The sequence below is a fragment of the Lepidochelys olivacea genome (assembly GCF_965140295.1).
Source record: "Lepidochelys olivacea isolate rLepOli2 genome assembly, chromosome: 15".
Taxonomy (NCBI): Eukaryota; Metazoa; Chordata; order Testudines; family Cheloniidae; genus Lepidochelys; species Lepidochelys olivacea.
The window spans coordinates 14,058,940-14,084,150 of NC_140425.1; the positions used below are offsets into that span (position 1 = coordinate 14,058,940).

The following is a 25,211-nucleotide window of genomic DNA, read 5'->3' on the forward strand; positions in this document are numbered from 1 at the left end:
AACATACTCTTCATACTCACTCCAATATTGCCCTTCCAGTCTCCCTCCTTTCTCCTGCCTGCATGTGCCCATCTGGCAACTTTATAGACTGAGCCAAGGTTTTAGGCCACAGATCTATGAAGTCCTGTAATAATAATCACAATTAGAAAAAAGGAAATTAATGGGCCTCCTCCCAGCCATTTCTGTAAAAATAAAACTAAAAAGCAGCTGCTAGTGAGCTGGCCAAGCAGTCGAGACACCACCATTGGTAACAAGGAGCTCACCTTACTGGTTTGATGATCACTAATGTATCTGGGGCCCCCAAAATACATCATATTTATATTTTAATTCAGTAATATCTTGTCCTACTGTCTGTCTTGGGAACAATTTGATTTCCAAGTGGAAAAACTACAAGAGTAAAGGGCAAGTAGTTTATCACATTGAGAGTGTCTGTTGTCAATGGGATAATATTTGTATTATAATTACACACAAACTAGGGTAAAAGAACATTATTAACATTGCAAAGTCATACACCCAAAAGCTAGGAAATTACAGAATTAAGGTTGCCTGTGCAACCTTAATTTGACCCCTTTGTATGTATTGTGAGAGTCTTTAATTACATGATCATATTATTTTTTCTACAGAATTCCTGCCTCATTCAGTGCACAGGATGGACTGCACTCAATTGATAAACAGCTATTTAATATTTTGTTTTATCCTCCTTGTTCAGTGTGCAGTCCTTGGCCTTACCTACTGCACATTATTCAAACCCTACTAATTACTAATTTCTTCGTGGGCTTTTCCATGGCTTTCATCGCTATAGTATCAGAGTGCTACCCAACTGTTAATTTATCTTGAAAATCCTGTGATGTGAAGGGTGGATATTATTCCAATTTTACTAATATCTAGTTCAGTCACTCAGAGATTAAGATCTAAGTATCCGCTAATTTTGAGTGCCCAATTTGAGATGCCTGGGACTTGATTTTTCAGCATGCTTAGTTTTATATAGCACCCTGTATATTATATTCATGAACAGCTCCCATTAACTTCAGTTGCAGTGGTGAGTTCTCAACACTTCTTCACATCAGGCTGCTAGGTCACAAATAGGGCACCCAGAAAACAAGGAACACATAATTAGTGACCACCTGTGAAAAGTTTTGTTTAAGCAAGTTGCTTAGCATCACAAAAGATCTCTGTGGCAGAGGAAGGGATATAATCCAGTTCTCCAAGGCAGCATTCAATTGTCTCTTAAATATGGGACCACCACCCTTTCTCTTCCAGCAGTCTCCTGCCTCATTCACTACACACTTTCCAACTTCTGCAGTAAAGGAGGCTGGAATCGCATAGACAACAGCCTCTCTTACTAATTCATCCCCACAGCAGCTCCATGATGTGCACTGAATGAGGCAAAGATCCTATGGAAAAAGTAGTCTGTGATCATATAATTAAAGATTGTATCGTAATGCGTACGCACAACTTTTGAGTACTTGACATTCCAGCAGTAATAATGTTCTTTTAATTTAAATGTATGTGTAGTTTGCTAACTTTTTAAAAAAGCAAACTGAAAAGACAAATTCCATCATGTGTCTTCACAGTGACACCCACATGGTTAACCAGCAGAGTTGGAACCACACAGACCTGTCACTTGAGCTAAATGAGTAAGTGATAGCAGGTTGCCATCCTTCATGTAGACCAGCACCAGTGGGAGATGAGACACATAGTCACTGGGTTTCACAGACATTTGCTGACAGCACAGGAATAGTGACATTCAGGAATCATGGGTTCCATTCTAGGCTCTGGAGAGGGAGTGGGGTCTAGTGGGCACACTCTTCTGCCTCTTCTCCCTAGCTTTGATCACTTCTACCCTGTCCCTTCCAACCAGTGTCTTTTTTGCCACCCCATCCTCATTGCCCCAGTCCCAGTCTTCACGCCTCACGATTCTCATCCCAGTCTCATTCATCCAGTGCTAGTCTCTCCCTCTGGGATCGCCATCTGACCACCGGTCTCCTTGCCTCAGCAGTCCCTGTTCCCCCCTCCTTGCTTCTCATCTTTCTACCCTCCACCTCATCGGCTTCCAGTCCCAGTCTCCCTCCCTGGGCTTCTCATCCAATCTTAGTCAGTCACCCAAACCCCTCCATTACTCCATATTTCAGTCTCTTTGCCCAGCCAGTCCCAGTCTCCCTATTGCTTCAGCTCCTCAATTGATCTCAGAATATTCACCACTCCCCTGCCAACTGGCTCCCTGTCATCCTGTTTCTCACACCAGCTATCCCAGTTCCAGTCTTCCCAGCCTCCTTACCTAACCAGTTCAAGTTTCTCTTCTCCCCTGCAACGCCGTCTCACTGATCTCCTTGTCCCAATCTACCCTTTCTCACCTCCCTGTATAGCTTTTGTATCTTCTGCATTTATATCAGATGTCTTCCTCCTCCATGCTGCCCAGGTGCCAGCAAGTGTGTTAGTGAGAGCACAGGAGAGAATGGGTCCTTGCTCTCACTTTTAGTGCCTGGCTCTTCCTCAATCCAGAGTAACAATTATTGGGAAGGTTTTTCTGAGCCCTTGCAGCCTTGGGTAGGAGCATGTTCAGTGGCTTTGTGGGAATGGCACATGAGCAGGTGAGTCACACACAGGTTCTGTGATACTCAGTTGCTCTTTTGAGTTCGCACATATGCAGTCTGGTCAGCACTAGGCACTGAGAGAAGCTTGAGCGTGCTCAAAGAAGACAGACTCTTTGGAGATTTTAGCAGCTAAAAGAAGTAGTCTCTAGTGAGCATGTACAAACCATAATTTTTAAAGGCTTATATCTTAAACTTTCATATTTCGGGGAATGGCAAAAGGCACACCCCCAGCACAAAGGTCACTACCTGCCAAATGTCAAGTCCCTGCTTCAGAACACGTAAGTGGTAGAGGATTTCAAAGAAATACTCCCAAGAATTTTTTTAACATGGGCAAAACAAGTACTTTTCTCTAGCCTCATTCTCAGAAGCAGTTCAACTGTTTTGACTGAAATATTCCAAAAAATTCAGCCTGAGGCAGACGTCTATCATGGAAAATTTCAGTCCAAATGGGTGAAATTTCAAATGGTTATAACTAACTGAAGAAAGGTCTTATAATCGTAACTGTTGGGCAACCTTAATAAGCCAGGTTATCAGCCCTGCCTCCCAGTCTCTCCCCCTTCCACCCTTAGCCCCAGTCTCCTCCTTGCTTTGGCATTCCTTGTCCCCCCCATCCTTATTCCTCATCTGATCTCTCTATACCCCACCTCACCCCCCACTGGCTCCCAGTTCCAGTCTCCCTCCCTTGGCTTCTCATCCAATCTCAGAATGTACAGAATGGAATCTAGGAATCTCAGTCAATCCCCAAGCCTGTTCCTAACTCCATGTTCCAGTCTCCAATTAATTTTCATTAACTGAACAATAAACACCCTTGTTTGGTATTTTTTTCCCCTCTAGTTTTTCTTCATCTTTTTTTCTTCATTTTCTGTTAGAATTTGAGAAGTTGAAAGAATGTTGGCAGAAGGAGTTGAGGACTTTCTAAAACAATGTTGCACAAATTATTTTATTATTTTTATTGTGATTGGAATCTTTTTAGCTCAGAATAAATGAAATACTGTGCAGAATCTAGACTGGATGAATGGCTATTCACTTTCTCTCACTAGCCACCTCATCTGATCCACAGTTCTGGATTTATTTCACTCACCATCAGGGTAATTTCCTGAACAGGGTGTTTACTCCAAGCTATACTCTCACTCTTTGAAGTCTTATCTCTGACATTGCCTAATCTCCTTCAATAGAATTCACTCCTCCACATTCTTCATCCTCGTCCCCCACTTGTGCTTCTTCACTTTCCACCTAGATGGTGCTTCCTACTCCCTGACAGCTGGCTGGGGTTCAGGCTGCAGACAACAAGGGCTTGTCTTAGAATCGTAGGACTGGAAGGGAACTTGAGAGGTCATCTAGTTCAGTCCTCTGCACTCGTGGCAGGACTAAATATTATCTAGACCATTCCTGACAGGTGTTTGTCTAACCGTGTGAAAACAAACAGTGTGAAAGGAGAAGCAGGCAAGGAATCAGGGCCTGTGATCTGTTACTAGGAGAAGAGCAGCTCAGAGGAGGTTTCTTCTGCTGGCACACAGTCCCAGAACATTGGCCAAGATAGCAGTTTCCAGGGATGGGTTTGAAAACCTGGGACTATTCTAGATAGATCAGGGCTGTTGGCCACGATGGTTAATATTGCTGTACAAACGTTGGTCCTTACGCTAGCTTTTATGCTGGTGTAACTGGATTGACTTTTATGGTCCTACAAAAATTCAGTCCATTGATTATGGCATACTTAATTCCTGGTCCTGTGGAGTACTGAACACCCTCAACTCCCATTGAAGTCAATGAAGTAACTTTGATTGTACCCTCCATTTGTCTAAGCTTAATGCAACATTAATGTTAGTCTCTTTTATAAGTGTGAAGTCTATAACCCAGCGTACTGTGCTGGCTACACTGCCTGCTACTAGCACCTCACAGCATGTTCTCTAACTTGACTGTGAGAGCAGCTATCACTGGTATTATCACTCCTGCTTCCTACATCCTTCACTCGCTGCTTCTCCAGGTAAGGTCTTTTGGACAGGTACTATTCTCAACTAGGGCATTAACACGGCAAAGTGATGGCACTTACTGCAACAAGAGACACTACTTGTTCGAGTCCCGTTGAAGAAAAGGATTGTTTTTAAATAGCCAGTTCAGAGGAGGGTGTGTGGAGTAGCCCTCCATTGCTAGGAAGCCTTAGACAAATCTGGGGATGGAACAGTTTCCTGCTCCCACAGCCAAGAGGAGGAGGGAGATCGTAGCTGCAGAACTTCACAGTAGACAAGCAGAGACAGGATGCCAGTGCTAGACAAATAGCAGTAGTAATGACTGCTCTGATAACTGGCTCAAGAAGCATGAATAGAGTACCATGCTAGCATTAGATATTTCCACTCTCTTAAATGGGGTTCGGTAGACTATAACATGAAAGTCAATGCAAAATGCGGCCGAACATCTGTATAATAAAATAATAATTTTATTTACGTATAATGTGCGCTCCCCACCCCAACTAATGAACTTTTATGGTGTTAATTCTATTAAGTGGATCCTTGTCTCAGAACCCAGGGACATGGTAATCTTATTTTATGATAAAAGAGCTAGTTCTTTTAATCATACTAAAATGACTAATGTAACATCAGATTTCTGTACAGTCTGAATAGCCTCAACTGTCAGTGGAAGGCAGAGACATGAGTTTAGACATCAGTTATGTAATATTCTTTTGGCCAACATATATAAAGAATCCTGGCATGGTGTAGGGAGGTGGCAGTCCTTTATATGGGCCCTATCCCACTTCCACGAAAGTAAATGAAAAGACTTCCATTGATAGCATTGGAAGTTGGATCAGGCCCTTAATGAGTATTAAAAAAAAACCCCAAATCTGATTTAAAAACCCATGGTTTATTAATTTTGCATTAAAGGCCAGATTAAGTTTATTCCAAGAGAAAAGTAAAACTGTTGAAAGAGGGTTCACCTCTGCCCCGGCAGGATGGTAGAGTGAGCTTGGTCAACAGATGCACTTCTCAGTCCAGCTAGTTCGATGCCATTGAACTTAAATGCATGAGGGCAACAGCTGTTGGATTCTTAATAAAATGAGAATGCAGAACAGACAAAGGAAGGATCAGATCCAGAACTTGCAAGGCTCCCAAGTTAATCCTCACATATATACAAATATCACAAGAAATGCAGGCATCAGCATTATTCATGTAAACAACCACTATGGAGAGACTGAGCCTATGTGCAGGTTTATATAGCAGCCAAGTTATTCTCACTACAGTGACTGGATATGCACACTATTGTTAAGGTTGCAGTATGTTTGATATGCTACTGGGTGAGGGTGGTATGTACTAGTGTATTTATTTGGCCAGACATCCATTTTTCCCTAAACAAGTTTGACTTTGTGCTTGCATCTATAACTCTACAGGGGAGGCATCTTTTACAATATGGAAAATTTTCAGTTATCAATTGTTTATTACTGGAGAAATGCACATATGTAAATTTGGTTCACTTTAGTTGATTTACAGGTTGCGCATCTGAGGGTGCTGAACCAGTACTATTTACAACATAAATAGTATTGTTGTCTTTGTTTTCTTTGGCCATGATTGGATTGCCTTACTGTAATAAACTATCTACTCAGCATTTATATTAGTGCCTTGTAAAACAGGAAAGCAGTGATATCACTTCATTTTGTTTCTATTATTTAATACACAGGAGGTTAGCCATTATGGTAATGGCCTAATTAAAAATTAATTACATACAAATAAAATTTAAAAACTAACAATTTACATAAAAATCCATCACTGTCAAGTTTGCTTTCATAAACACAAGGTGTAGTATGTATTGAAGATCTTTCCTACAATTATGAGGAAGCACCTCCTCTTCTGTGCTAAACATCCTAATAGATGAGCATGTACTGCATTTGCTCGCATACGCAAGCCCATGGTATGAATGAATAATTGATGGTCATGTGGTAAAAGAGTGTAAGTAGAAATGCCCTACAGAATCTGTAAACTGTTGTAAAACAATTATTTTCCTGAACGTGACTCTTTTTCATGCCTCTGTTCACCAAGCAGAGAGTTGCTGAAAAAGTTCCCAGAAGTTGTCATCTGCCTAGTGCCAGCAGCACTGTCACTTGTGTGCATTGACTGACTGAGGACTAGTGGCATAGTGTGACTGAACAAGTTGCTGCGGTAGTCGGATCTCAAGAATGTTGTCCTTTCTTGTTTAGGTTTCTCTTACCATACATTCACTACTCCTGGGCTAATTTGAAAGGAAACTACTATTTCAAAATAAAGAATAGATTTACCCCAACCATGCAACTTTATATATCATTTGGTATTTTATAGACCCATCCTTCTTGCATTTAAATTTATTATTGGGAAAGTTACATATTTACACATTTTTACAATATTTTTAACAAACTTGAAGTACATTTTTGCCATAAGATGTAGATACTTGTATTTAAAATGGGAGCCCTACTTCGTTGCAAAGGCATGGCTGGTAATGTTTGCAGTACTTTCTCAAGATGAGCATTAACCCGTTTCAAAGAAATGAACTAGAGTACAGAAGCCTCCTATAGAAAGTGCTCTTTGTCCTCTGAGCAGGACTGGCTCTAGGCACCAGGAAAGCAAGCATGAGCTTGGGGTAGCAGAATTCCAGGAGCGGCATTCCGGCCACCTTTTTTTTTTTTTTTTTTTGCTTGGGTAGTTGTGCTCTTGGAGCTTGGGACAGCAAATTTTTTGCTTGGGGTGGCAAAAAACCTAGAGCCGGCCCTGCCTCTGACTCAGATGATCTGCCACACCTAGAGCAGTAAATTGTTACTGGTGTTACTTGTGCAGGCAGTGGCACAAGTGCACTATCCAGGGAGTTCCTCTAAACCAGGAGAATTCTCTGCTGGTGATTTACATGCAAATTAGAGCCCCTTTACATTACCTGAATGTTGCAAAGGGGCCATACATGTCTGAGAATCTGGCTCTGCCAGCATTTGTGGAGTAGAATGGGATGGCACAAGCTATTTAGTATATACCTAGAATATTTCCCAGACAGGTTTACAATACACATTTCCACTTAAATGAATATTTGAGTTCCAAACTAAAATTCCAAATGCTATCTCATTTTTAATTTAGCCTGAACATCCCTATCACAATTGCTGTATCATGCAGTCTAATGAAAAAAGCTATTAGTGGGATGATGTGAAACTCACAAGTTGTATAGTTCCCATTTTTAGGAACATAAATTGGTAGATTCAGTCCATGGGGATTGACAGCCGTTTTAGTTTCACTTGGAGTTTCAGATTTGTATGTGAACTTCAGAGACCCTTGCTTAGAATCATAGACTTTAAGGTCAGAAGGGACCATTATGATCGTCTAGTCTGACCTCCTGCTTTTGTAACAACAGTTTAACACAGCTTTAGTTACCATGCTAGATGACAACAATCTGAATTAGAAGTAGAATTTGAATGAATAATTCACAATTTTTTCCAATGGCTTTACCCTCTTCTTTTCTGCTTAATCATCAGTGGTCAGAAAATTCACATGATTCTGTTCCCTGGTTGGATGGGTACAAAAGTACTTCTGCTGGTACAAACACTAGCTTGTAGGAAGTTGATTCATTTCTGCAACAATCAGGCCAGGCACATGATTTTGAAATTTACTGTCCCTGAACATTCATGCCAGCAAAACTTGACCTCTCAAATGCTGACAGAAAGCAAACAGAGGAATTGAACAGGGTTAAAGGAAATTCATAGTAAACATTCACAGAAAACCTGAATTACTAGGTTAGTTGTGAATGTTCTAGATATGTCAGACTCCCTCTAAAACTTGTAGAACATAAAAAATTACTCAAATAAGAGTGTTAGGGCAGAGGAGGAGGACTTTAACTGTGGTTTGCTATAAGGAGGAAAATAAATATAAATGAAGCAGCTCCTAATATACTTCTCATGTTGGCTGCACAGAGAAATAGATGTGAGTATCTAAGGGTATGTCTACACTACGAAATTAGGTCGAATTTATAGAAGTCATTCTTTTAGAAATCGCTTTTATATAGTTGATTGTGTGTGTCCCCACACAAAATGCGCTAAGTGCATTAACTCAGCGGAGTGCTTCCACAGTACCGAGGCTAGCGTCGACTTCTGGAGCGCTGCACTGTGGGTAGCTATCCCACAGTTCCCGCAGTCTCCGCCGCCCATTGGAATTCTGGGTTGAGATCCCAATGCCTAATGGGGCAAAAACATTGTCATGGGTGGTTCTGGGTACATGTCGTCAGGCCCTCCCTCCCTCCGTGAAAGCAACGGCAGACAATTGTTTCTTGCCTTTTTTCCTGGATTACCTGTGCAGATGCCATACCACGGCAAGCATGGAGCCTGCTCAGCTCACTGTCACCGTACGTCTCCTGGGGGCTGGCAGACGCGGTACTGCATTGCTACACAGCAGCAGCTCATTGCATTGTGGCAGCAGACGGTGCAACAGGCCTGATAACCATCGTCATCATGTTCTAGGTGCTCTTGGCCGCCTCGGTAAGGTTGGTCAGGAGCGCCTGGGCAGACATGTGCGCAGGGACTGAAATAGGAGTGACTCGACCAGGTCATTCTCTTTAGTCCTGCCGGCAGTCCTATCGCACCATCTTCTGCTGAGCAGTCAGGAGATGAGGATGGCTAGCAGTCCTATTGCACCGTCTTCTGCCAAGCAGCCAGGAGATGAGGATGGCTAGCAGTCCTACTGCACCGTCTGCTGCCAGCCAAAGATGTAAAAGATAGATGGAGTAGATCAAAACAAGATATAGACCAGATTTGTTTTGTATTCATTTGCTCCCCCCTCCCTCCCTCAATGAAATCAATAGCCGACAATAGTTTTGGTGAGGTCTGTCAGGGGCATCTTGAGAAGTTTAATGGAGATTCAGTCCTGCCTGGAATACCGGGAGGAGAGATAGCTCAGTGGGTTGAGCATTGGCCTGCTTAAACCCAGGGTTTTGAGTTCAGTCCTTGAGGGGCTATTCTGTGTGACAGTTGTTTTTGTTTCTCCTTGATGTAAAGCCACCCCCTTTGTTGATTTTAATTCCTTGTAAGCCAACCCTATAAGCCATGTCATCAGTCGTCCCTCCCTCCGTCAGAGCAACAGCAGACAATCGTTCCGCACCTTTTTTCAGTGCAGACGCCATATCTCGGCAAGCATGGAGCCCCACTCAGATCACTTTGGGAATTAGGAGCTCATTAAACACCACACGCATTATCCAGCAGTATATGCAGCACCAGAACCTGCCAAAGCGAAACCGGGTGAGTAGGCGATGCCAGCGCGGTGACAAGAGTGAGGACATGGACACAGACTTCTCTCAAAGCACGGGCCCTGGTAATGTGGGCATCATGGTGCTAATGGGGCAGGTTCATGCCGTGGAACACCGATTCTGGGCCCGGGAAACAAGCACAGACTGGTGGGACCGCATAGTGTTGCGGGTCTGGGACAATTCCCAGTTTGAAAACCAGTTTTGCATGCGTAAGGGCACTTTCATGTAACTTTGTGACTTGCTTTCCCCTGCCCTGAAGCGCCAGAATACGAAGATGAGAGCAGCCCTCACAATTGAGAAGCGAGTGGCAATAGCCCTGTGGAAGCTTGCAATGCCAGACAGCTATCAGTCAGTGGGGAATCAATTTGGAGTGGGCAAATCTACAGTGGGAGCTGCTGTGATGCAAGTAGCCAACGCAATCAAAGATCTGCTGATATCAAGGGCAGTGACCCAGGGAAATGCGCAGGTCATAGTGGATGGCTTTGCTGCAATGGGATTCGCTAACTGTGGTGGGGCCATAGACGGAACCCATATCCCTATCTTGGCATCGGAGCACCAAGCTGGCGAGTACATAAACCACAAGGGGTACTTTTCAATAGTGCTGCAAGCACTGGTGGATCACAAGAGACGTTTCAGCAACATCAACGTGGGATGGCCGGGAAAGGTACATGACGCTCGCATCTTCAGGAACTCTGGTCTGTTTCAAAAGCTGCAGGAAGGGACTTTATTCCCAGACCAGAAAATAACCATTGGGGATGTTGAAATGGCTACAGTTAGCCTTGGGGACCCAGCCTACCCCTTAATGCCATGGCTCATGAAGCCATACTCAGGCAGCCTGGACAGTAGTCAGGAGCTGTTCAACTACTGGCTGAGCAAGTGCAGAATGGCGGTAGAATGTGCATTTGGACATTTAAAAGCACACTGGCGCAGTTTACTGACTCGGTTAGACCTCAGCGAAACCAGTATTCCCACTGTTATTACTGGTTGCTGTACGCTCCACAATATCTGTGAGAGTAAGGGGGAAGATGTTTATGGTGGGGTGGGAGGTTGAGGCAAATCGCCTGGCTGCTGGTTATGCGCAGCTAGACACGAGGGCAGTTAGAAGAGCACAGGAGGGCGCAGTGCGCATCAGAGAAGCTTTGAAAACCAGTTTCATGACTGGCCAGGCTATGGTGTGAAAGTTCTGTTTGTTTCTCCTTGATGAAACCCTCCCACCCTTGGTTCACTCTCCTTCCCTGTAAGCTAACCACCCTCCCCTCCCCCCTTCAATCACCGCTTGCAGAGGCAATAAAGTCATTGTTGCTTCACATTCATGCATTCTTTATTCATTCATGACACAAATAGGGGGATAACTGCCAAGGTAGCCCAGGAGGGGTGGTGAAGGAGGGAAGGACATGGCCACACAGCACTTTAAAACTTACTGAATGCCAGCCTTCTGTTGCTTGGGCAATCCTCTGGGGTGGAGTGGCTGGGTGGCCGGAGGCCCCCCCCCACCGTGTTCTTGGGTGTCTGAGTGAGTAGGCTATGGAACTTGGGGAGGAGGGCGGTTGGTTACACAGGGGCTGTAGCAGCGGTCTGTGCTCCAGCTGCCTTTCCTGCAGCTCAACCATACGCTGGAGCATATTAGTTTGATCCTCCAGCAGCCTCAGCATTGAATCCTGCCTCCTCTCATCACACTGCCACCACCTATCAGCTTCATAGAATCATAGAATCATAGAATATCAGGGTTGGAAGGGACCCCAGAAGGTCATCTAGTCCAACCCCCTGCTCAAAGCAGGACCAATTCCCAGTTAAATCATCCCAGCCAGGGCTTTGTCAAGCCTGACCTTAAAAACCTCTAAGGAAGGAGATTCTACCACCTCCCTAGGTAACGCATTCCAGTGTTTCACCACCCTCTTAGTGAAAAAGTTTTTCCTAATATCCAATCTAAACCTCCCCCACTGCAACTTGAGACCATTACTCCTCGTTCTGTCATCTGCTACCATTGAGAACAGTCTAGAGCCATCCTCTTTGGAACCCCCTTTCAGGTAGTTGAAAGCAGCTATCAAATCCCCCCTCATTCTTCTCTTCTGCAGGCTAAACAATCCCAGCTCCCTCAGCCTCTCCTCATAAGTCATGTGTTCCAGTCCCCTAATCATTTTTGTTGCCCTTCGCTGGACTCTCTCCAATTTATCCACATCCTTCTTGAAGTGTGGGGCCCAAAACTGGACACAGTACTCCAGATGAGGCCTCACCAATGTCGAATAGAGGGGAACGATCACGTCCCTCGATCTGCTCGCTATGCCCCTACTTATACATCCCAAAATGCCATTGGCCTTCTTGGCAACAAGGGCACACTGCTGACTCATATCCAGCTTCTCGTCCACTGTCACCCCTAGGTCCTTTTCCGCAGAACTGCTGCCTAGCCATTCGGTCCCTAGTCTGTAGCTGTGCATTGGGTTCTTCCGTCCTAAGTGCAGGACCCTGCACTTATCCTTATTGAACCACATCAGATTCCTTTTGGCCCAATCTTCCAATTGGTCTAGGTCCTTCTGTATCCTATCCCTCCCCTCCAGCGTATCTACCACTCCTCCCAGTTTAGTATCATCCGCATTCAGCCCGCCACTTACTCATATTAATTTTGTGCTTTCCTGCACTCTGACATTGTCTGCCTCCATGCATTCGTCTGTGCTCTGTCAGTGTGGGAGGACAGCATGAGGTCAGAGAACATTTCATTGCGAGGGCATTTTTTTTGCCTTCTAATCTTCACTAGCCTCTGGGAAGGAGAAGATCCTGTGATCCTTGAAACACATGCAGCTGGTGGAGGAAAAAAGGGACAGTGGTATTTAAAATGACACATTTTATAGAACAATGGGTACACTCTTTAACAGTAAACCTTGCTGTTAACATTACATACATGGCACATGTTCTTTCGTTCCAAGGTCGCATTTTGCCTCCCTGCACCACGTGGCTAACAGCGGGGAACATTTCTGTTCAGCCACAGGCAAACAGCCCAGCAGGAACGGGCACTTCTGAATGTCCCTTTCAGAAAAGCACCCTATTTCAACCAGGTGACCATGAATGATCACTCTTCTGAGGATAACACAGAGATAAAGATCGGATGTTGTTTGAACGCCAGCAAACAAACGCTGCAATGATTCCTGACTACGTGTTACTGGCCTGGCGTGGTAAAGTGTCCTACATGGTGGACGGAATAAGGCTGCCCTCCCCAAAAACCTTTTGCAAAGGCTTTGGGAGTACTTCCAGGAGAGCTTTATGGAGACGTCCCTGGAGGATTTCCGCTCCTTCCCCAGACATGTTAACAGACTTTTCCAGTAGCTGTACTGGCCGCGAATGCCAGGGCAAATTAATCATTAAACATGCTTGCTTTTAAACCATGTATACTATTTTAAAAGGTACACTCACCAAGAGGTCCCTTCTCCGCCTGGCGGGTCCGGGAGGCAGCCTTGGGTGGGTTTGGGGGGTACTGGCTCCAGGTCCAGGGTGAGAAACAGTTCCTGGCTGTCGGGAAAACCAGTTTTTTCACTTGTTTACTGTGAGCTATCTACAATCTCCTCCTCCTCCTCATCTTCTTTGTCCCCAAACCTGCTTCCATGTTGCCTCCATCTCCATTGACGGAGTCAAAGCACACGGTTGCGGTAGTGGTGGCTGAACCCCCTAAAATGGGATGAAGCTCATCATAGAAGCGGCATGTTTGGGCCTCTGACCCGGAGCGGCTGTTTGCCTCTCTGGTTTTCTGGTAGGCTTGCCTCAGCTCCTTAAGTTTCACGCGGCACTGCTTCGGGTCCCTGTTATGGCCTCTGTCCTTCATGCCCTGGGAGATTTTGACAAATGCTTTGGCATTTCGAAAACTGGAATGGAGTTCTGATAGCACGGATTCCTCTCCCCATACAGCGATCAGATCCCGTACCTCCCGTTTGGTCCATGCTGGAGCTCTTTTGTGATTCTGGGAGTCCATGATGGTCACCTCTGCTGATGAGCTCTGCACTCACCTGCAGCTTGCCACGCTGGCCAAACAGGAAATGAGATTCAAAAGTTCGCAGGCCTTTTCCTGTCTACCTGGCCAGTGCATCTGAGTTGATAGTGCTGTCCAGAGCAGTCACAATGGAACACTCTGGGATAGCTCCGGGAGGCCAATACCGTCTAATTGCGTCCACACTACCCCAAATTCGACCCGGCAAGGCTGATTTCAGCACTAATCCCCTTGTCGGGGGTGGAGTAAAGAAATAGATTTTAAGAGCCCTTTAAGTCGAAAAAAAGGGCTCTGTCGTGTGGATGGGTGCAGGGTTAAATCGATTTAACGCTGCTAAATTCGACCTCAACACCTAGAGTAGACCAAGGCTAAGACAGAACAAGGAAACAGTCAATGAAGTTAAAAGGTGAGAAATTCAAAACTGATAAAATGAAGTGGTTTTTTACACAACGTATAAACAAACTGTGGAACTCTCTGCCACAGGAAGTTGACGCCAATAACTTAATGTTCCAAAAGGGATTGTATATTTATATAGATACCTATTATATCCAGACTTCATAACTACTGGTACAAATTTTGGAAAGGATATTAAGCCTTCTGGGTTTAAGGCAGCCTGTAAGTATTTGAGATCAGAATAAGAGACCTAATCTGTGCAACAGCTTATCTTACATCTGTCTACTGCAGGATTGTTCACCTTCCTCTGAAAACATCTGGTACTGGCCACTGCCAGAGACAGCATGCTGGATGACAGCAACCCACTGGTCTGATCCAGTATGGCAATTTATATGTTGCTACAACAGGCATAGATTGAGGGGGGAAAAGTCTGTGCAAACAGCATCTGAAATGGCAACACCATTAGCAGGAAGCATAGAAAGAAAAAACCCTTTAAGTTAAGGCAATATGGTTAATAAATAATGGAATCCTCCATTAAAGGGACTCTACAGAAAAAGTGGAACAAATCCTGCCTCCAGGTACGCCAGAGTATTTATGCTCAGAGTCAGGTTACTGGAGCTAACTCCAGATTTAAACCAATATAACAGAGCAGAATTTCGCCATATTTTTAATGTCGTCACATCACTCTTCCACTCTGGCCCGAAGGTCACTGATTCACATGGCCAAACAGAAATCTAGATATCATACCTCAATTTTGTCTCAAATGCAGCACTAGGACAAAGCTATTTCTGTGAAGAAAGTACAGCTCCACATTTTAGTGGAGGGTTTTCTTAAAGTAGTGTGTTTGGCTATGCCACGGTGAGCAAGGTTTTGGTAATTACCACTCTATCATATACTGTGTCATGTTTTCATTTTATGCTGATACATTACTTGTACTTCATGACTTCATTACATGCCAACTGAATACCCAAGAGACAAGGGAAGTAGTAAAGAAAAACAAGGTAAATACCAACAGCTGATATTGGCGCTCTTTTTCAGCAGGCTTGATAGAGTGCCGTTAGTGATGCAGAGGGCAATTTGGTCTTCTGCTAGTGTCTTTGTGTACAATATGTATTTTAACTTTGACACGCACAACTAACAGGCCCTGAAATGAATTCTCTGGGATTATTTCACCTTCACTAGATTCAAAAGTCTTTATTATTTTAAAATGTGTGGTATACACTTGAAATATTTCAACTACTGAAGTCTCTTTACTTTATGAAGCCTGTATAATATACAGATTTTAAGTCCTGAATGCATTTGAGGCTTACATGATATGCCTATATGTTCTGTTCATGCTCCCATTTTTTTTTTTAAACCATGGAGAAGTGCTACTTGGGGGAAAAGGAGAGGGTGCATGACAAGGGGAGCTTCATTCTGAAACTGGTTCATGAAGAGACCAGCAATAGTAAAATTATCTAGCACATCTAAAGGTGGGAATTGGCATGTATGGGTGGGTGCTAGAGCACATAAATGAAAGGAGGAGAGAGGTCAGGGATTTAAATAGCAACAAGGAAGAAAAGGCGATGTGGTGATATGAAAAGGTGTAGCCAATGTTATGAAAACCCTTGTTAGAACAGGTGTACGAGCAGCTCTTTCAAAAATATACATGTTAACAATAGCGGCTGGGAATCTGAAACAGCAACAGTCAGGAATGAATGGGACTTTGAAGCACAGTCTGTTTGGCCCAGATCTACAACAACTTCTTCTGTGAATTTTCTGTAGTGAGAACGCCAACTTTGGCTACAGAAGTGTAGATTGTTTTTACTTGCAGAGCAGATTGTTGTAGGTAATAGTCTGAAACTCTCCTCAGTACAGCTCTCCTGTTAATGCCAACTCTGATCCATAGGGACGCCTCTGACACTTTCTGGGGACCATGATTTTTTCAGTGTCTACAGTGGTTCAGTCTGAAGTCTTCCTTAAATCAGAAGTTGTGAAGTACCATTTAAAGTGGGGGAGATAGATTTGCTTTCCCCCCGCCTCCTCCCTGGCCCTCTTCTTTCTTTTTCTGGTACCCTCATCAGCAACCTGACCCACCCAGCCCATGAGCACCTACCCCCTTGCGGGAGTCCCCTGTCCCATCCACTCCCAGGATCCCTTCCTTCCCCATCCTGCTCCTTACCCCCCCCACTGGCAAACCTTGCCCACAGGTGACAGGTTTGTCCTGCTTCTCACCTGCTCCTCGGTGCAGAGTGGAGCTGCTGTAGTTTTGGCAGCTGACAGGTGAGGGCCTAGCATGTGGCACACTGTGCTCATGGAATGGGACCCAGATGCTGGGTGCGGTGCACCCCACCAGCCATAACATGTGTGGCCACTGGTTGCCAGATCTCATGTGTGGTCACACGTGCAGCAAAAAAAAAAAAAAAAAAAAAAAAAAAAAAGGTAAATTACATCTCTCAACTGGCAACCATCAAGAAAGTAGAAAAACTAGCAAGGCAAGTCAAAAACCAGCCAAGAGACAACCCTAATTTCCATGTACCCTGGGAGGCCCCCACAGCTCTGAAGTCTATGCTTTAAATCCATACCTGACTCAAAAAAAAAACGAGGAGTACTTGTGGCATCTTAGAGACTAATACATTTATTTGGGCATAAGCTTTCATGGGCTAAAACCCACTTCATCGGATGCATGCAGTGGAAAATACAGTAGGAAGATGTATATACACAGAGAACATGAAAAAATGGGTGTAACACTGTATTTTCCACTGCATGCATCCGATGAAGTGGGTTCTAGCCCACGAAAGCTTATGCCCAAATACATGTGTTAGTCTCTAAGGTGCCACAAGTACTCCTCGTTTTTTTTGCTGATACAGACTAACATGCTACCACTCTGATACCTGACTCAGACTCGGAGTAAGGATAAAGACACAGTCCACAAATAATAAACTTGGGAAATAAGTAGCAGAGGCCTCAACTGTAGCAAAGCCTACACACCAAGTTAAGAGCATGGACAGGCTCAGCAAAGAGAGGGCACAGTTGCTGTTTGTGGACTTTGGCCACCCTTAAATAAACCCTTTAACTGCATGTTGGATGAGTTAACAATGATTTTTGCTGCTACTGGGTTTGCATTTCTGTATGCATACACTTCAGCCCTTTTGGAATGATTTCATATAGATGTCATAGAACCTGTGCTGTGAATCAAGCTTTTGCAGTACATGAACCTGCATAACGTCAAGGCACTCTTGCGTAATTGCAGGCCCCAGTGATTTAGAATAATGGAGGCTAAGGCCCCCAATGCGGACACAATCTATACCTAAGGGCTCAGCGCAGAGCAAGATATATTTGCAACATGCTTCAAGTTTGTCAAGTGATGACAACCGCATGACAGAAACTAAAATTGATACACACATGTTGCTCAGAGTCCGTTGTTATAAAGGTTTAAAGTAAATATAGCACTAAAATAGAAGTGTGTGCTGCTAAGCGGAGGAGGTGAGATCACCAAACTTGTTTCATCACCTCACTGAGGGATGAAATCCTAGAAATAGCAGTTCATCCTCCCACCATTTAGGGATGAGTGTTCCAAGGAAAGGAAAAGGGTTGTTTCCCATTTACACATAAAGTACTATGAAATAAAAACTGGACTCAATTGCCTCCATTTAATACTGATGCAACCTCTGTCAACTGGAAGTTGACTTCATTGGCAGGTTGCATGGGTATAAATGAGGGCAGTTTGCTCCCTGATACTGTATCTCAATTTAGATTGTTTTCTTAATAGTTAAAATTATCCTCTGTTATAGTTACCCTCTGCTGCAATGACACCTGATTGGGGAGGGTAGATCTCATTAAGTCCCTTGCTGATGAATTCTGCCAACAAAACTGAAATGTGCAAATAGCAAATTTCACAGGGCCATTCAAAGAAATACTGTAACATAAAAGAACTGCTGCACTGATCAACTTTTTTTTTTAAGAAAGATGAAAGATTGGCTTTAAAAAGTCATAAATGTAGACCAGATTGTGCCCCTGACTAAAGTACTCATATGGCAGTGAGACATCAATCTACTGCACAGCTGTGCAGTTGGTCCTCACATCATGGCTCCAGTGTGGCAGAGGGAGAATAGGGGCTGTGAACCTGGCACTTCCCTCCCAAGCCAGTGGATGAAGAGTAGGCAGAGCCTTGGCTCCACCCTCCGCATCCAAAGTGCTAGCCAGCAGAACTGGCAAGAACAGAGAGAAGGTAAGCTTCATGCTGTAAATTACTTTCCTCAAGCCCATGGGGCCGCAGGGAAGGAACAGTGACGGAGTCACAGTCTGTTTTCAGGGCTCATTAAAAGTTGAATCTAGCTCATAGGAACTAGAAATGGAAAAGCCCTGTTAGAAAAAGTTCACCCCCCCCCCCCGGTAGACTGAATTGTTCCCTTTAATGCATTTTCTAGTGCCTGTTCCTGTCTAGATTGAAATGCCAGGAGATTCATTCAGGATAATATTTTCAAAAGCACCTAAGTTCCATTTTCAAGAGTGCCTCAGGCTCTTAGGAGTCTGTCTCATTGAAAAACAATGACACTTGATCTCCTAAGTCACTTTTAAAAATGGGACTTTGGCATTTTTTAAAATTTTACCCTTGGTCTACTTTCCAGAGTATCACAACTACCAGTATATGAAGGTCAGTAAGAACTGCATGAACTGTCATACTTTTCTCTCTCATAAAAGGCTCTTTAGAAGATATTTTCTACATATTCAGAGTACAAAACATCCACCTTGTATATTAATGGCACCCTAGTTTTACTGTGATAAAACCAGAAACAGGGGAGTTAAAATAGAATGATCTGTTTGACTAATATATCACTGTATCAATTAAGCTGGGGACAGGCATCATACCCTACAAAATATTGTTTCCTAAGGGGAAGAAAGAATTTGTTAATGTTTCTGTACCGGGGACACACCTCTTGAGTCCCTCCCACTGCTGCGTATGGTACTGCAGACCTCTTCCTGCTGCTGGCACCCTGTAGGTTATCAGCCTCACTTGGAGGTCTTCAGTGGCTCACCCATTAGACTGGGTGTTAGTCAACAATGAACCCCTTCCAGGGTAGCAAAGTGGTCAATAAATGGTCTGCCCTCACTAGGGTCGTCAGCCCTGGTTCTGGATCCTTTAAATTCAGTCCTGCACTCAGGCTTCTAAACAAGCCTTCTCAAAGCTTAGGCCACTTCATCAGTGGCTGGTGGGGAAACCCAGGCAAGCCCACTACTCCAGTTTCCAACCCAGGGGCCCTATAAAGAACAGCCATATACAGTTCCTTTCATTTAGTTACAGCTATTTCCCTGGGCCTTTTCCCACCTGGCCCTTTATCTTCACCCCTTACCTTAGGGTTAAAGTTCTCATGTCCTTTCTCTCCCAGCTTGAGCAAATGCAATCAGTCAAGCTCCTATGCCAAAGAGGAGCACCTTCCCTTACCTCTCCAACCCTAGCCAGGAACTGACTTGCTGAGCCCCTTTAGCTCCTTTTATCTGAGTCTGCCAGGCTCTGATTGGCTGCTTCTGTTCTGCCTCTCTAGACAGACCTGGAGGGCCTACCTTTGCAGCTCTTTCCCTGAGGCGGAGTGTAGTAGGACTGCAAGGCTGGTACATCTTGTCACAGTTTCCTGCGAAGATCAATAATTGTGCCTCTTCAGATAAACCCTTTCACAAAACCCTCATGCAAACCTAATCCCCACCTTTCATTTAATCATTTATTTACAAAAATGTTCAATGCAAACAAAATGGACAGAAAAGATGAAAGAAGAGTCAGGAGGACATGTGTACACACATTTTAGTGCCAGACAACAATATAAATATAAATGAGGGGGGGGAAAGTAGCTGTGAATCTCTCATGCACTCTACTTTGGGAAACCGGTCAGAACAGGGCTGTGCAGGAAAAGGGCTGCCATCAGCTCTTGCTGAGAGAGAATTGGGACAGAGCTCAGCACTGTTTGTTTTCACGTGGATTTGGGTAATAAAAACACAGAAGGCGGGAGAGAAAAGGGATTTGATTTACTGTTGCTCAGGGTACAGATTTTCTAAAAGATTTTTATTGCTTTTCTTTACACATTTTCCATCGGGATTTTATTTGGGGTAATACAATGTTCAGAAGTGTCAGAAGCAGAGAAAATGTGAATGTTCTGCAGAAGGAAGCAAAGTCCCCCAGTTGTATTAATTTCTTTTCTCTCACTGTTTGACAGGTGGAGAGCCCAGATTCACAGATCTGAACTGGATCAGCCTAAAGAAGTGGGGGCGGGGGGAGAAACAAAACAAATACAACAAAACCATACCAGACCTTCAGCTGTAACTAGCAGCATCACCACAGCAACCAGAAAATACAATTAAAAGACAACTGGGGCTAAAGCGGAGCATATGAAGGTGCAGCTCCTTACCTTTGGACAGAAGAGAGCAAAATAATTATGCAGAAGAGAAAAGAATATTTGACTGATCCAGGCACACTATGGAATAGGGAAGTGTCCTTTCATTAACAGGAATGTGCCACTGTTTATTCACAGGAAAGGGGAGTGCCATGAGATCTACTGAGGAGACTATCTGTCTGTGGTTGCATTTCTACATTTGTTTGCGCCCCTGCTGGGACTGAACTAGTTGGTACAGGCCTATTGGCCCATCAGGTATTGGATACTGATTTTTTTCCCACAGGGTGCACCTGGCACGAGAATTGAAAGATATTGCAGCTCTTGCTCAGAGAGAGAGAGAGAGAATCTCCAGTTCTCCTCTTCTGTTACTGTCTGCTATACCATGGGATGTAGGCAAAGCTCTGAGGAGAAAGAGGCAGCGCGGCGGTCCCGGAGGATTGACCGCCACCTGCGCTCTGAGAGTCAACGACAACGACGTGAGATCAAGCTCCTACTGCTGGGTACAAGCAACTCTGGCAAGAGTACTATTGTCAAGCAAATGAAAATCATTCACAGTGGTGGCTTTAACTTGGAGGCTTGCAAGGAATACAAACCTCTGATTATCTATAATGCCATTGACTCCCTCACACGCATCATTCGTGCTCTAGCCACCCTTAAGATAGAGTTCCACAATCCTGACAGGGCCTATGATGCCGTGCAGCTTTTTGCCCTGACAGGCCCAGCTGAAAGCAAAGGAGAGATTACTCCTGAGCTTCTGGGAGTCATGAAACGGCTCTGGGCAGACCCTGGTGTGCAGGAGTGCTTCTGCCGATCCAATGAGTACCACCTAGAGGATAATGCTGCATACTATTTGAATGACCTAGAAAGGATTGCGGCACTGGACTATATCCCTACAGTGGAAGATATTCTGCGTTCTCGGGACATGACCACAGGGATTGTGGAAAATAAATTTACCTTCAAAGAGCTGACTTTCAAAATGGTGGATGTGGGTGGACAGAGGTCTGAGCGCAAAAAATGGATCCACTGCTTTGAAGGGGTTACAGCAATAATTTTCTGCGTGGAGCTGAGTGGATATGACTTGAAGCTGTATGAGGATAACCAAACGGTGAGTACTTCTGGGTTTCTTCTATGTTTTGGCTTATTATTATTTGTAGTTCAGTCGTGTCTAGAGGCCCAAGCCCCACTGTCCTACACAGGTAACAAAAAGACACCTGTCCAAAAGAGCATACATGGAATCTAGTAGTATTTTTTCTGCACTCACAACGTGGCAACTATGTTTCCTAGCAGCACGTAGCCTTTCTCCATTGGCTTTGTTTCTTCAGTGCTATCAATAGGACTTCCTCATGTGGCACAGTAGTGCAAAATGAGTTTGTGTCTAAGGCAGAAGCTTCGGACCTATTGGGCTAAGCATTACTCCAAAAGTCAGTAAAAATCTGGGAGAGGTCTTTGGGCAGTTATGGCTTCCTTTTATAAAGGGACACAGTCAACTAGAAAATCACATTTCAGATGGGAAATACTGTACCTACTACAGTGACAAATAACACTTAAAATTACTATAATTGAAAAGTTAGCGAAAATAATTTTCTCCATTTCAATCTATTTTATGCATTTGACAGCATTTTGTGCGTAGTCAGTTTTGATTTCCCCTGTAGCGTCAGTTTTGTTCTTGCTTATAAAGATCAGCGTGAGCAGAAAAAGCCTTTAAAACATTTAAAAGAAATGTTTTATAAAAAGATAAAATTTTAAAGGGTGCGATCAGAAACTGGGATTTTTAAAATTAGTCAGTTTCCAAACAATCAAGTTGACAGTGAGTGCCCTTTAAGTGGCATGGAAACTGTCATTAGAAGTCTGCTTTATGGCTACTTTTGTTATGCAACCAGTCTACTTATTGTCCAATAAATAACTATTGGTCCTGAATTCTCCTTGTAATACTAATACTAGTCTTCAGTTTGCTTAGCACACAGATACTGTAACTATGGAAATAGTTGTATATGTGAGTGTGTGTATGCATGTGTTTGCTATCGCTTTCAGACTGCTTAACTTGACCTTTTTAGGTACTATTTGGACATTTTACATATTTTTTGCTATTGTAACCCCATAAATGGACATGATGCTTAAGAAACAATCAGATGTGTTGGTAGAAATATCTAAAGATTCCTACAGCTCCCTACTTGCCCATATTCCAGTTTAAAAACAACTGACCATCAGGAGGAACTAAAATCCACCCCCAGAAAATCACTGTCTGGAGACAACTAATTTACTGTTTACCCAAAGGTGCACCCACTTCCTATCATCCCCCTCAGACATCTTCAGTTGTTTCACCTTGGTGGAACTTTCCTGAGGCAAGGCAGCCTCTGGAGCACCCCAGAATGCTGTGTGCGTTGTTCTTTCACAGAAGAAACAGTACTTCAGTGAAGGGGGATCCCAAGAATATGTTTTGTATACAGTATTTAGACTCTAATTGCGATGGTTATGTACATTCTCAGTGCTTGTATTACAGTAAGTCACTTAAGAAATCCTTTCTACCACTCTAATGATCTGTTTTTGGCAGACTGTTACGGGATCTGCTCGTTATGGAAATACTCCACTAACCGCATTAATTGTCATAGCTAGTTCAGTCATTTTATTGTTTTCTTCTGTATGTAGTGTGTTTGTTATGTCTGAGCTTTGCCAGAGAATATCCTGGTAAGAATTCATGATAATGTGCTTTCTGTGTATCTGCTCATACATACATAAACGGGATCAAATCCAGGCCCTATGTGAATTCATGATGTGAAGCTACTAATAGCTGTGTGATGTTGCTGGGCTTCCCGGATGCCTAAATGAACTCTGGGTGCCTGGGACTCCACGATGAAGTGGCAAGTAGCACCTACTAAATCCATCCCCTTCCCATGGCTGTGACACAGAGCAGCCAAGTGCTGGGAAATAAAGTTGAAAGGGGGAGTGTCTCCTTAACATCCCAGCAAGGTCAGGGAGCTAAATTCCTCCTTAAATACGTAACATCCTGAGCGAATGAATGAATCCTGTTGTCTAATCTGACAACTAACTCAGAAATAGATCTTTAAACCTGGGGAGACAATGTATTCTTCTGGTTGAAGATGCCTTTCCTTCTAAATTTATGGGGGGAAGAACATAGCTTTCATGGGCTCTGTGAGGTGAAGTGGAAGTGTTAGGCGCCAGATAGGATTTCTTGCAGGGTGAGGAACTACTTTTCATGTGCTTCCCACTCCCCTAAAGAGCTCCATACCACTTACCTGGAGAGTGGAACCTTTCAGACTTTAACTATCTCACTGCTTTGCACTGGGCCCAATCGTCCTTAGCATTGATCAGTTAAGTATTCTGCTAAGATTTGTGGCAGTCAAGGGCTATCATGCTTAATGATGCATAACACATAGTCAAGACCTCTACGGTTGGGAATTCCTGGAATAACTGCAGCAAGGTTTTTAAAAATCTGTAACAGCTTCTTGAAAATTGTAGCACATCATATTCATTACGTCACTGAATGAAGACAAGTTGATGACAGTACTTCAGACTGTTTAAGACTTGTCTCTCTAATCTATTTCAGTTATTTATCTGGTGCCATTCCAGCCAGACCTTTTATTTAACAAAAAACAAACAAGACTCTTGCAGCAGCACTTTCCAAGAACCTTATTTCAATTTTTTGGTGGAAAGCCACTCTATTAAGCAGACAAGATTCTAATGGAAGGTCTGGCAGTAGGATAACATTGTTCTTCTTCTAGGCGTGGTCTAAATGTTAGATTATAGGGCTGTAAATCCACTCCCTCCACTCCTCATGTAACAGGTAAGGAGGTGGGTTAAATATCATGATGTGAAACCTACTATAATTATTGGTACATTAAAGAAGCTGCTAAAATCTCTTCTTATTGTAAATACTATAACACTTCTCTGTGAGGTATGTGGGTTTTGTTTGTTTGTTTTGCTTAATCCAGTTTCTTGCAGATGTTCCTCCCGTTAAATGTAGTTAAAGCAAAAGTTTCAGAAGTACAGCAAAGCTGCCTAGGTGCAGTGACACTTAGGTCTGAGCAAAGACTGCAAAATATTTTCCACAAACTTTCATTTACTGTTTTTAAAAGATTGCTTTGACTATTTAAACCTCTTGTGTGCTCACTTTTCAAGAAAATAAATTTACTGGCAGGAATGTGCACTTAAACTGAAATTTGACCTAGTATTCCAGAATATTCCTAGTATTCCAGAACATTAAATACTAAAAATGAGCTACCAGCTGACATTCTACAGACTAAGACATTATTTAGAGAATTATTTTTGAGCAATAAATTTGAGAAAATTGCTGTTAGTTTATGGATAATTTATAGACAGAAAGTGGCAAAATTAATTGAATAAAAGGAAATTAGGTAATTCTAAGACTTGAGACCAGGTTGTGCAGAAGTATTTTTTCCCACAACAATAATCTGTAACACAAAAACAGGATCTGACTGCAAAACTCTCACAAACATTGCACCCAAATAAAGGCATTTATTTCCCGCATTTTATTCAGATTCTCAAATAAATGGAGGAATAGCCAAATACAAATAGCAAGCCCTTTAGGAGATTTAATTGGTTTACGTAAATTTCCACATCCCCAACTTTTCTGACTGGTTCTGAAGAAAAACTTCCTTTGGTTTCAACATGTGA

The 25,211-nt window shown here is 43.4% G+C and overlaps 2 protein-coding genes across 3 annotated transcripts in view; one reads left to right on the forward strand and one right to left on the reverse strand.

The window, feature by feature from the left end:
• RSPH14 (radial spoke head 14 homolog) overlaps positions 1-25,211 on the reverse strand; it is a 217,365-nt gene that overhangs the window by 60,337 nt on the left and 131,817 nt on the right. The gene's annotated exons all lie outside the window — the stretch shown is intronic.
• Positions 1-25,211, forward strand: part of GNAZ (G protein subunit alpha z) — a 148,645-nt gene that overhangs the window by 23,700 nt on the left and 99,734 nt on the right. For both annotated transcript variants that reach the window (XM_084649428.1, XM_084649429.1), the window contains exon 2: positions 20,382-21,663. In XM_084649428.1, the coding sequence (XP_084505554.1) occupies positions 20,941-21,663 (723 nt within the window). In that variant the 5' untranslated portion in view covers positions 20,382-20,940. The remainder of the gene's footprint in view (positions 1-20,381; positions 21,664-25,211) is intronic.